Raw genomic sequence first — 13,194 nt, 5'->3', positions numbered from 1 at the left:
ACGATATTGTCCGCTTTGGGCCCCGACCACGCCCTTACGGTTTTGTTTCGAGAACTCACACAAGAACTTCCCAGTGGGTCACCCATCTTGGGATTGCTCTCCCGCGAACTCACTTAACTTCGGAGTTCCTACGGAATCCGAAGCCAGTGAGCTCCCAATAGGCCTCGTGCTATAGGGAGGGGAGCATGTACATAAGGCACAACACCCTCTCTCTGTTGGTCGATGTGAGATCTCACAATCCACCCCACTTAAGGGGAACCCGGCGTCCTCGCCAGCACATCCGTATCGAACGACAGAGTGGCTTTGATACCAAATTGTCACATCCCGGCCCGGGACCCCACCACATCCATGGCTCGACTTCGCCGTAGCACGATATTGTCCGCTTTGGGCCCCGACCACGCTCACATGGTTTTGTTTCTGGGAACTCACACGAGAACTTCCCAGTGGGTCACCTATCATGGGATTGCTCTCGTGCGAACTTGCTTAACTTCGGAGTTCCTACGGAACCCGAAGCCAGTGAACTCCCAAAATGCCTCGTGCTGGGTAGAGATGAGAATATAATTATAAGGCTTACATGATCCACACCCCTGGGCGATGTGGGATCTTACAACTGTACCCATAACGTAGAAAAATTTCTCCAATTTGAGGTTCATGGAGAAATAATCCTTGAGATTGATCAAACTCATCGTTTTGGTCCCTCACTTTCAAAATCAATCAATGTCGTCCTTGACATTCACTACCACACATCAATTTAGTTATTCCATTAAGATTCCGTCAACTATTCTATTAGTTTGTATGTGGGACCCACAAATCCAATCAAATGGTGACACATAGATTACGCAAAATAAAGGTTTTGATCGCAAATGATCTCTGATATTGATCTAACTCCTCATTTTGGTCCTTGAGTTTCAAAAATTGATAAATTTGGTCCCTGACTTTCAATACTGCACATCAATTTAATCCTTCCGTTAAAGTTTTCTCAATATTTTTTGTCCCACTAATCCAATCATATGGCCCCACATCAATTAATTATAAGACACTATTTTATTTAAAGATTTAAAACTAAAAGTAAAATAAGAAACTAAAAACCAAAACTAAAAGGAAAAAAAGTCATCGTCTTCTTCATCAGGGTATATGCTCAAAATGAAAAGGAAGACACCATGACACCACTAAAGTACTTGGCCTTCTAAAGTCACTCCTCATTCTCTCTAGTTGGTTATAATCCTATCAAATTTGAATTGAATTTGGATTTGATTTTATCAAATTTAGATTGAATTTTTTTTCCAATTGGGGTTGGGGGATGCGAGAAAAATGCTAGGGCGGAATACTCTTCCTTTGGTTCGCTCTTAAAATAATAATTTCTTATAGTTAATCCATGTTAAGCCATATAATTGGATTAGTGGGACCACATTAACGAAGTGAATAAATTGATATGCGGTAGTGAAAGTCAAGGACCAAATTTATCGATTTTTGAAACTCAAGGACCAAAATGAGGAGTTTGATCAATATCAGGGACCATTTGCGATAAAACCCTTTATTTTGTGTAATCCATGTGTCACCATTTGATTGGATTTGTGGGTCATACATACAAACTAACAAGATAGTTGACGGAATCTTAACGGAAGGACCAAATTGATATGAGATAGTGAATGTCAGGGATGACATTCATTGATTTTGAAAGCGAGGGACCAAAATAATGAGTTTGATCAATCTCAAAGACCATTTGTGATAAAAACTCTCAAGATAATAACGTAGAAGTTGAATGTAAACATAAATGTGAGTGAGATAATTTTAGGATTTGTAGTTACATATGCTGTTTAACCTATCATGAAAGTACGGTATTAGTAAAATGTTGAGGTGTTCAAAGTCGAGGGACTTCGATAAAAAACTAGAACCAATAAAGTTTCGGCTACTTAGTACTATGATCTAGTGATATTCCTCTTTATTTGTAAGTGAGAGGTTTTAAGTTGAATTATCGCAAAAAACAAATTTGAACTACCTTTAGTGTAGATAATATTGTTTTTAAAAAATAAAAATACAAAAAATTTAGCCTAAGAAGAATGGTGGCTAAGGACCCGGATTTTCAATTTTTTTTTTTTTATTTTAAAATGCCACCACCTCACACCTCATTTGTTTTCTTGAACTACCAAGACCACCTCACAACCTCAGTACTGCAACCTAAAGTCACATACTCTCATCCACACCACCTACCAGAGTCTGTCGAATCTTCCTTCGGACCCGTAACGGAAGGTGTAATTTGACAATTTTGAAGGGAAGTGCAGAGATGGATCGTGGCTGTGTAGTGGCTATACGAGCTTGGAACTTTACAAAATTGGTGCACTTGTGCAGATGAGCGGAGGGGTGGGTCAGTGAGGTATCTCTAACTGGTTGTTTGAATTTTTTTATATTTTAAGTTTTATGGCTTATAAAACAAGTTTTCTTGAACTTTCACATGTGTCAATTACTAAACAAAATTCACATTTTGGGGTTTAAGTGAGATGTCTTTGAGTTTGGTGAGGCAAAATGAGAATAGCATTGAGTTTCGGGCTATCGGTGTGAATAAGAAAAAAAAAAAAAGTTGAACGACGTCGTTGGGGTGTTCATCAAGCCTCTGCAAATGACGGCGTCGCCGCGAGCAACAGCCCAAGCGGCCACATTCATACCAATCTGACGTGTCACACTTGATTATAACCGAATGCCAGTGTCACACTTGAGTATAACCGAATGCCCAAACAGATATTTCTAAAGTCGTTGTAAACCAGATATACTGGCGGGAATTCGTTGGGTTCGTAACAGAACTAGACAAGCAAAGCGCCAGGGTACTATATATAAGTAATCCGCGCTATCAGATTTTCACAAAAGACAATTTGTCAAATTTGACAATGGATGAGAAAGATTCCAGTGGTTCCAAACGCTCGTACGCAATGGCTCTTCGATCACCTCGCAGAGTTCCGCCTCCGCCTCCGCCCCCAATGGCCAACCGAACGTCCTACGACAGGGTTACGACTCTACTTTGTTGAAATCTTGTCATCAAGGATTTTTTTTTCTAATTTATAGACTTTTTTACTTTGTTTCAGAAAAAAGGTCCGGTTACGTTTCAGTATGAATTGCCCGCCGCCAGTGGCACCTCCGAATCGTATCCGATTTTGTTTGGTAGTGTTTGGGTAAGGATAGATTCTTATATAAATTGTAGCATATATGTGTTTTAAAAAATTAATAATTTAAAAGATAAAATTTCTTACTACTTACGTAAAAACACGTACTGTATAATCCGTGTTCCCGTCACAACTCAAAATTTCTCCTTGGTATGGGTATATTATTTAATTTGTCTTCTTGTAATTTATATTTAGGCCGAAATCAAGACTCCGTGCAAGACCAATGTGGGACAGCCCTCTCCGGTGACTCCAAGGCCATCAGAGCAGCTTGGCGGAACTGAGGGCTTGCCGAGCTTCCGTTCTCCCAAAAAGGAAATTTTTTATTTATTTATCGATTAAATTTATTTTAATTTATGTAATTATTGTTTTTGCAAATTGGGTATTTTGTGATATTTATTCTTATATATTTAGGCCGAAACCTATGTGGGACAGCACTCTCCGGTCGATATTATCGTTTTTTTTTAAGATCCAATATTTTTGGGTTTCGGCCTAAATATATAAGAATAATATCACAAAATACCCAATTTGCAGAAACAATAATTACATAAATTAAAATAAACTTAATCGATAAATAAATAAATAAATTACCTTTTTGGGAGCAAGGAAGAAAAAATCAATAATATCAACGATATTTCACCGATATTATCGTTTTTTTTTAAGATCCAATATTTTTTTAATTATCCAAATGATTTTCGTTAAAATATCACGATATTATCAATAATATCACAATATTTTCAAAATTATCTATAATATTCAAAAATACTTAAAAATGTTGAGAAATCTCAACACATACTACACTTGATCATAGCTCAAAAGCCAACCAAGACATGCTTTTCTCAGCTTGGGAATGTGGGTTTTATAGGCCTTCTTGCTTGCTCACTGTCCTCGCATGGGCGATGTGGGACTCGACCAAGGAAGAAAATAGGAATTTCGGCCGAAAATCCACACCCACTTTAAACGGCCATAACTTTGTCAAAACTCAACAAAATCAAGCAAGACAAAAACGAAAGTTGTAGCCCTCGAAGAGACGAAGAGAATGGTACCTCACACGACGTCTGAATCGTCGTGGTTTGGCCGGAAAATGCCTCGAAAGTCACTGAGGTCACCGGAAACTGGGTAAGATTCAAATGAGTATAACTTTTTCAATACTCAACGAAATTGAGTGAAACAAAAAGGAAAGTTGTACTACTCGACGAGGCAAAGAGATTGATACCTTGCACGTCGGCCAACTCGCCGTGGTTTGGCCGGAAAACCAAAACGTTTTGCCTCAAGGGCTGATACATGTGAACTTGTGACTCCAACTAGGTAAGAGTCAGATCTAATTTGGGGCCTTCTATCCTATATTTGTGGACAACCATCAAATGCTAAAGATTAAACAAACATAATATGTTCTACTGCTTAGCAAAAAAAGCTACAAACCCTTTGCTTATCAACAAAAAAAGACAAGTCCTTGCACTAGATATACTTTCAAATTACGTTGAGTAGCAACCTGATATATGTATTCGGACGAATTATAAAACAATTGACACACTCCTGGCTTCCAAAATTCAATTCTTTTACTTTATATAAACTTGAAAAAACATAATCGGCATCCAAATTAAAATTTAGTCTTATTCAACGTATTGATTTTCAATCGTTAATTGATATACTATAATTTGGAACTTCAACACCTAGACGCATGCTTATGTGTAAGAAATTTAAAGTGTCAAATTCGGCACATTATTCTTCATCATTTTATTCACTTCCCTTTTTTCTTTTTTTTTAATATCCTAAATAAAACCTCCCAATATTGTACTAATTAATTATATATAAATGATTATGGTGTGTTTAAACTTCTTTCATTAATTACTACATATTTTCTACACTCACAATGTTTGCCAGCTCGCTATATAATCAACTTAAATCAGTTAAATCCATCATGCAATGCATTTCCTTCCAATTTTTTGTGATAAACTAATAGATAATTGACTAAATAAACATCCTGCAAAGTTTCATTAAAAATTTCCAAGTTTTTCTTACAATTTCCGTGGTTTCCATATAATTTTTATCGATATCGATATTATCCCGATATTTCCATCGATATTTCCGTGTTTTCGGACTACCGATATTTCCGATATTTTCTTCCTTGTTTGGGAGAATGGAAGCTCGGCAAGCCCTCAGTTCCGGCAAGCTGCTTTGATGGCCTTGGAGTCACCGGAGAGGGCTGCCCCACAAAGGTTGGGTACGGAGACTTGAATTCGACCTAATTATATAAGAATAAATATCACAAAATACCCCATTTGCAGAAACAATAATTACATAAATTAAAATAAATTTAATCGATAAATAAATAAAAAATTACCTTTTTGGGAGAACGGAAGCTCGGCAAGCCCTCAGTTCCGGCAAGCTGCTATGATGGCCTTGGAGTAACCGGAGAGGGCTGTCCCACAAAGGTTGGGTACGGAGACTTGAATTCGACCTAAATATATAAGAATAAATATCACAAAATACCCCATTTGCAGAAACAATAATTACATAAATTAAAATAAATTTAATCGATAAATAAATAAAAAATTACCTTTTTGGGAGAACGGAAGCTCGGCAAGCCCTCAGTTCCGGCGAGCTGCTCTGACGGCCTTGGAGTCACCGGAGAGTGCTGTCCCACATAGGTTTCGGCCTAAATATATAAGAATAAATATCACAAAATACCCAATTTGCAGAAACAATAATTACATAAATTAAAATAAACTTAATCGATAAATAAATAAATAAATTACCTTTTTGGGAGAACGGAAGCTCGGCAAGCCCTCAGTTCCGGCAAGCTGCTCTCATGGCCTTGGAGTCACCGGAGAGGGCTGTCCCACCAAGGTCGGGTACGGAGACTTGATTTCGACCTAAATATATAAGAATAAATATCACAAAATACCCCATTTGCAGAAACAATAATTACATAAATTAAAATAAATTTAATCGATAAATAAATAAAAAATTACCTTTTTGGGATAACGGAAGCTCGACAAGCCCTCAGTTCCGGCGAGCGGCTTTGATGGCCTTGGAGTCATCGGAGAGTGCTGTCCCACATAGGTTTCGGCCTAAATATATAAGAATAAATATCACAAAATACCCAATTTGCAGAAACAATAATTACATAAATTAAAATAAACTTAATCGATAAATAAATAAATAAATTACCTTTTTGGGAGAACGGAAGCTCGGCAAGCCCTCAGTTCCGGCAAGCTGCTCTGATGGCCTTGGAGTCACCGGAGAGTGCTGTCCCACATAGGTTTCGGCCTAAATATATAAGAATAAATATCACAAAATACCCAATTTGCAAAAACAATAATTACATAAATTAAAATAAATTTAATCGATAAATAAATAAAAAATTACCTTTTTGGGAGAACGGAAGCTCGGCAAGCCCTCAGTTCCGCCAAGCTGCTCTGATGGCCTTGGAGTCACCGGAGAGGGCTGTCCCACATTGGTCTTGCATGGAGTCTTGATTTCGGCCTAAATATAAATTACAAGAAGACAAATTAAATAATATACCCATACCAAGGAGAAATTTTGAGTTGTGACGGGAACACGGATTATACAGTACGTGTTTTTATGTAAGTAGTAAGAAATTTTATCTTTTAAATTATTAATTTTTTAAAACACATATATGCTACACAATTTATATAAGAATCTGGTACCTTCATATCGAACAACCTCTTACAGAAAATATGTTTCTCTGCTTTAGAGAAGTTGTGAAGTGCTGGAGGTAGTTTCGTCTTTTTTCCTTTCTCTTCAGTTATGCATAAATCATGCCGAATACCCAATTCCTTTAAATCTTTACGACAATTAAGTCCATCCTTTGATTTACCTTTAATATGTAGCAATGTGCCAACAATACTTTCACAAACATTTTTCTCTATGCGCATGATGTCCAAATTATGCCTCAAACATAATTTCTGCAAAACAAGCAAAAATAAGCAAATTAGTTGTGAAAAAAATCGTACTTTTCTTTATAGTTAAATGTTAAGTGTAATTGTCAAACCTTCCAATACGGCAAATCAAAGAAAATTGATTTCTTTTTCCATATGTTAATAGGATCACTTCCTGTTGTCTGTACACCTTTCTTTACACTCATCTTCCTTTTTGTGCCTTTTTGTGTAGTTGACTTTTTTCCCCAATCCCTTCCAGCTGCTTCGGAAGCATATAAAACTTCTTCACCTGTCAATACCCTTGGTTTTTGCCCAATATCATCATTCCCATCAAACCATTTACCCTTCTTGCGAAACTCATGAGAAGGTGGAAGAAATCTTCTATTGCCGGTATATACATGCTTCTTACTAAACGGCAACCTCAAAGATCGCGTGTTAGCACCACATGCCACACAAGCAAACCTGCCCTTTGTAAAACATCCAGCCAAGTTACCATAAGCGGGATAATCACTGATTGTCCACATCAAAATAGCCCTCAAATTGAAAGTAGAATTTGTAGTTGCATCAAATACACCCACTCCTTCATTCCATAACACACATAAATCTTCTATGAGTGGTTGCAAGTAAACATCAATATCATTTCCGGGTTGTTTCTTCCCAGGAATTATTAACGTCAACATCAAATTCTCTTTCGACATGGCTAACCATGGAGGAAGATTGTATGTAACTAATATAACTGGCCAACAACTATATCTAGAGGTTAGCTGGCGGAATGGGTTAAATCCATCTGTAGCTAAACCAAGTCTCAAGTTTCGTGGATCTGAGGCAAAATCAGGATATCTAGTGTCAATAGACTCCCATGCTGGCGAATCAACTGGATGTCGCATCTTACCATCCTGACTTTTGTTGGTATGATGCCATGTTAAGTCTTTGGCCATGTCATCATCCTTAAACATTCGCTTAAATCTTGGTATAATAGGAAAGTAGCGCAACACCTTTGCAGAAACTCCTTTGTAAATGTGATTATTACGTTTACCAACCTGCCAACGTGAAGAACCACACTTTGGACACGTCTCAAGTTGTTCAAAGTCTTTCCAAAATAAGCAGCAATCATTTACACATGCATCTATTTTCTCGAACCCTAAATCAAACACCTTAAGTAACTTCTTTGTCGAATTCATTGAATTCGGAAGTGTATTACCTTCCGGAAACATGTCCTTTAAGGCTTGGAGGAGCTCGTCAAAAAGCTTGTCGGTTGCACCATTTGAAGCTTTAATCTTGTATAAAACTACAGTTGCTGACAACTTTGTGTATTTCGTACAACCTTCATATAAAGGAGCTTCAGCTTCTTCAACCTTTTGTTTGAAATTCTCATCTCCAATTAGCAAGTTTGCTTTTCCAGTTCCATCATCTTCAGCCAAGACATCCCTATACATCTGATATGTTTCTGTCACGTTGGCATAGTCATGTTGTTGAAGAATAGGTTCTTGTTCACAATGGAACACCCAAGTAGTATATGAAGGATCTATTCCATTTATAACCAAGTGTTCATACACAATCGCAGGTAGTTGAAAACATTGGTTTTGACATATTATACACGGGCAAATGATCTTATCTCGATTTCCTCCATATTCTTTAGCTACTTGTACAAACTTTTGTGCACCCTCTCTGTATTCTGTTGATGGTCTGTATTATAAATAAATCTTAATCACTTTAAACAGACCCTAGTTATCAATGTCAAAAATGAAATTCATTGAGGCAGATAATACACCTCGAAAATGTTAGCCAATCTTTGTCCATTGCAATCAGATAGTTGACAATGATCGTTTCCAACAATGCTTCTCAAAAGTAATCCTAAAATAATAATTTAATCAGAAATTAACACTGAAAATAAATAAAAAACACAAAAAAAAAATTTGAAATTTCGTACCTCTAAATTTCTGGGTGTTTATTGTGAATCCAATTGAGAACTAAGGGCGCAGATTGCGAGAGGAGAAGACGAAGAGGGAGGAAGCACGGGTTTGTTTTGGCGATGAATGGGAAAAGCACGTCAATTTCCAAAATAAAAAAGGGAAATCTAATGATCAAATTCAAGAAATATTCAATCTCACAACAATTTTAAGCCAATCAGTTATGCACCAAATCAAATTTTATGAAATTCTAGCAAAATACAACCCCAATAGAACACAAATGGACCATAAAAAAATACGAAATATCAACAACTAAATTCGATAGAGTAACAAACCACAGCGAAAAATCAAATATTTGGCTTCTGGGTAGTTGAGAAGAAGTGAGATTTAATTACCTCTTGAAGGCTAAAGAAATTGGGTACAGGATGAGGGGGCGAGAAGATCGTAAAGCAGAGATCGAAAAGATAAGGAAGCAGGGATCGGAAGGATCACGAAGCAGCGATGGAAGAGATCGATGCGGAGTGTAGGACGCATGATCGAAATCGCCAACCCGTTGCAGAGCAGCTGAGAATTCGGTTGTTACTGTGCAACAAAGAGAAAAAGCGCCTGATATGGAAAACCAAACGGAGGGCATTTTCGTCCGCGCATTCTCCGTAAACAGTGCAAGCTGGTTTGGGTTTTAGTATAGGAATACTATCCTCCAAAATATTAAAAAAAAAAAAAAACAAAATCCACCACAGGCCGATGCCGTGGTGAATTTTCAAAAGGCTGTGTGGTTGTTTGAAGTAACCATAACGAGTATATCGCGTGGTGGTTTTGATATTTCATCACGGGATTAAAAACCGTTGTAAATTATTTACTTTTAACAACGGGCCAGAATTTGACCGTGGTGAATTAATGTTATCTACCACGATCTACATGTAACCGTGGTAATTGAATAGTTTCTACCACGAGCTGTTGATGCCCGTGATGGAATTGATGTGGTAAATATGCTGTTATGTACTAGTGAGTGTTGGATCCGAGTAAGGCCAAATAGGAACGGTAAGGAGCAGTGCCACACACGAGGAACTGCTGTATAAACAGCAAAGTTGGCTGCAAGAACTCAGGTCTACAAAATCGAAGGTAAACCAAGTCCCTGTACTGCATGAAAATTCTTCATGGTGTGATGTCTCTGAAAATCAAACGGATCTGTGGATGTTGTCTGTGAACATGCATGCGTCTCACTGATGCGATTTTTCTTTTGTGTTTGCATGTCGTCCATTTGATGAATGCCTAAGCAAAGCACTTGTATGATCGGCCTACCTCTGTGCTGCTAGGTCTACCCCGAAACTTGCATGTAATAAAACTGTTAATATAATGTGAGGGAGTGATTGAGTGAAAGGAGTCCCGAGCAGTATAGAGGCCTTTGCAGCAACCCCACTGTAAGCACTTCAGAACTTCAACACTGTTTCTGTTTCTGCACTTTGATAAATGTTGATGAATGGATGATGAGTGTGCTGAATGAATAAATGGATGAGATGAGTGCTAGCAACTCAGTGGATTGTATGGCGGACTCAAATCTGAATGCAACCTGCAATCACAAATCAGAAACCCAATTAGATAAGTACAAAATAATAAGAATTAAAATTTCATTTTTTTCTCTTTCAATTTTCTGATTTTTTTATATTATTTTTTATGATTTTTGTAATTGAAATAAAAGCAAGATAAACGAATAAAAATAAAAATAAAAATAAAAGAGTTAGAAAAATTGGGTTGCCTCCCAATTAGCTCTTTAGTTAATGTCTATAGCTAGACATAGATGAAGGAATTGATGGTCACGTCACTTGTTCTTTTAGAGTCAACCACCTCTTAGTAGCATCATAGGGCAATAGTAGGTAATGAGTGACTTGAACTGTGCATTTAAATTCAGTAGTTGAGTTCTTGATGTCCTCCCTTTTGTGTGAATGACTTTTTGTAATCAAATAGGGCCATTCCCATAGAAGCTTGTGTATTTGCTGAACTGACTTAAACCTTGTATTTAATACCCATAACCTTTGAATTGGCTGAATTTTTTGACGAAGGATTGGGCTGCCATTAAGCACTTTATTCTTTCCCTTATAGATCTCAGCCTTCTTGTACGACTCATCGTGAAGTTCCTCAGGTTTGGTGGGCTGTGCAGGTGTGCTGCCCTCCAAAGCATCAGCTTTCGTGCATGCTTGTAGACTTTGTGGGAAAAATTCTTGTGGCACATAAACTTGGGTAGCAATTTGTTCTGGTTGGATTATAGGATCAGCATGTGCTGCTTCCTCCCCTGGACGTGAATGGCTAGAAAATTTCTCCCCAGTTCCTGCGACAATCTCCTCTGGTTCATCATAGGCTTGGATTTGAAATCCTTGATTGGTTCTTTCAATGTACAATTCAGATGATTCCAACAATAAAGAGATTTTGCTTTCCACCGAAAGCTCTTGTGGCACATCAGGTTGCTCAAAACACTGCTGATTACATCCCCATATAAAATAAAGAAGTTTTTTCAAACCTGGAGTGTAGAACTCTGAATATGGATTGTTCCAATGCCTTTTTGAGTTGTTTCTCATATTGATATGCTTTTCGACAAACTCAGGAAAACATTCCCTTTCGGGGCACTGCAAAATATCATGGGTCTTCAAACAGCAAAGGGCACAAATTGTAGGTTTAAATCCATAAAAACCCTTTTCTGCTAAAGAAACCCATAAGGGCAACTCTCCTGCTGGAGACTTCATCATGGAATTGCTCTCAAGATCAACAAACTATAACCTGCGAAACAAAAAATAAAATAAAATAAAATAAAATCAACAACTAAATAAAAAAATATATATACAAAAATAATTAACCAAGAATATGAAAACACAAATTATTTGAAACAATCCCCGGCAACGGCACCAATTTCTTGATAGGAAATTGTATGTCCCAGAAGTCCAACAGTAAGATGGTGGCCTCCCGTAAATTTGGAGCTTTCAAGGAAATCTTGGCCGTTAAGTAACCAATGAAATATAAAGAATTCAGATTAGGAGTATTGATGGTGGCCTCCAAACAACGATGAGATTCAATTAAGCGTAAGTTTTTCAGGTGATGAGCATGAATATTGATATGTTTCAAGTTATGGGAATTGGTCAACAATATCCTCTCAACGGGAAGAAACTTTGATGAAACAAACGTAAAAGATTCAAGATGAGATCTACCGTGTGGTCAACTTGAATATCTTGAGCCTTGCAGTACTTGACTTCCAAGAACTTGAGACTGTAACTTGAAATATAAAACATTGAGAGTGCGTCTTCTTGATCATCTTCGAAAGAAGATGAAGTTAATGACAAGTATTCAATACAAGGGCACTCCCAAATTAAGGAACGGAGGGCGTGCCTGTCAAAGCGAACATTGTTGAGGGACATTGTTTTCAAGGAGGGAAGAAGCCGGCTTATATGATCTATAGGACGTCCACTGTTGGCACTGCGTATGTCCTTTATCCTCACATACGCCAAATTGAGAGTAGTTATAGATGTTGCATCAAGAAAGGTGGTTCTAGATAAGCAGTAGTAGTTTTCATTCTCATGCCAATCCCTCTGAAATAATCTATCAAGTCGGAGGCTTATATCTAACTCTTTGACGTTTCTGTCTAACGAACAAGTTAATAACTTATCAACGATGCTAGGGTCCTCTCTAAACAAGTAGCCCTTCATATGAAGCCTCAGTTTAAGTAACTTCAGCTTCTTTTGCTTATCATTCCCACAAGATCTCAAATATCTTAGCAAGATGTTGATGAACTTCCTATGCTTATCACCTTGGTTGTCTCGACAATCAATGCTTTCCTCATAGTCACCCTCGTCGAAATCCAAGACGGAGCTCGAACACCACACACCTTCCCATTGCTTGGAAAGAAAACTCATACGGACGGCAGCTTTGGTGGGAAGAATTTGGATGATATTGTGCGTAACGAGGTCAGGTAAGTGAAGGCATGCCATGACGTTTCGGCTACGTTTGATGTTCTTTTGTATTTGGGTCGGGGGTTTGTGGATGGAAGACTAAGCCTATTTATAAATGTTGATTAATATCCTTGAAGGATACCAAACCGCAACTAGTACGAAATCATACTGGTTAGGAAACCATTGTCGTATACAATTTGGCAAAATCGGCATTCTTTTTTATCATAATTTCGTAATATTAAGGTTTCCTTACAATATGAAACTAGCTAATTAATTTTGGAATGGGGTGCAA

At 37.5% G+C, this 13,194-nt stretch overlaps 2 protein-coding genes and 1 long non-coding RNA gene across 16 annotated transcripts; 1 reads left to right on the top strand and 2 right to left on the bottom strand.

The window, feature by feature from the left end:
* Positions 1–5,119: 5,119 nt before the first annotated feature.
* On the bottom strand, positions 5,120–9,537 carry LOC126609762 (uncharacterized). 13 transcript variants are annotated; one of them, XM_050277680.1, is made up of 10 exons: positions 9,363–9,537; positions 8,988–9,134; positions 8,829–8,911; positions 7,171–8,743; positions 6,827–7,084; positions 6,525–6,641; positions 6,327–6,425; positions 5,713–5,811; positions 5,497–5,613; positions 5,318–5,397 (listed from the first exon to the last, which is right to left on the bottom strand). In XM_050277680.1, exons 3-9 carry the CDS (start codon positions 8,855–8,857, stop codon positions 5,545–5,547), a joined length of 2,244 nt encoding a protein of 747 aa, XP_050133637.1. In that variant the 5' UTR covers positions 8,858–8,911; positions 8,988–9,134; positions 9,363–9,537; the 3' UTR covers positions 5,318–5,397; positions 5,497–5,544. The 13 variants fall into 13 exon arrangements, with proteins under 13 accessions (XP_050133635.1, XP_050133636.1, XP_050133642.1 ...); XM_050277683.1 differs by lacking the exons at positions 5,497–5,613; positions 5,713–5,811 and adding exons at positions 5,912–6,028; positions 6,128–6,226 and having other exon boundaries at positions 5,380–5,397; XM_050277682.1 differs by lacking the exons at positions 5,318–5,397; positions 5,713–5,811 and adding exons at positions 5,912–6,028; positions 6,128–6,226 and having other exon boundaries at positions 5,527–5,613.
* A 443-nt stretch (positions 9,538–9,980) lies between these two features.
* On the top strand, positions 9,981–11,407 carry LOC126611636 (uncharacterized). 2 transcript variants are annotated; one of them, XR_007618916.1, is made up of 2 exons: positions 9,981–10,388; positions 11,126–11,407. It is a non-coding gene; the product is annotated as an uncharacterized LOC126611636 (long non-coding RNA). The 2 variants fall into 2 exon arrangements; XR_007618915.1 differs by having other exon boundaries at positions 11,068–11,407.
* A 317-nt stretch (positions 11,408–11,724) lies between these two features.
* Positions 11,725–12,941, bottom strand: LOC126611995 (putative F-box/LRR-repeat protein At5g41840). The gene is made up of 2 exons (XM_050280281.1): positions 12,165–12,941; positions 11,725–11,739 (listed from the first exon to the last, which is right to left on the bottom strand). The coding sequence occupies exons 1-2, from the start codon at positions 12,939–12,941 to the stop codon at positions 11,725–11,727; spliced, it is 792 nt and encodes a 263-aa protein (XP_050136238.1).
* Between the last annotated feature and the right edge of the window lie 253 nt (positions 12,942–13,194).

The sequence above is a fragment of the Malus sylvestris genome, chromosome 17, assembly GCF_916048215.2.
Source record: "Malus sylvestris chromosome 17, drMalSylv7.2, whole genome shotgun sequence".
In the NCBI taxonomy this organism is placed as follows: domain Eukaryota; kingdom Viridiplantae; phylum Streptophyta; class Magnoliopsida; order Rosales; family Rosaceae; genus Malus; species Malus sylvestris.
The sequence above is the reverse complement of the archived record's forward strand: the minus strand, read 5'-3'. Positions and strand labels throughout refer to the sequence as shown.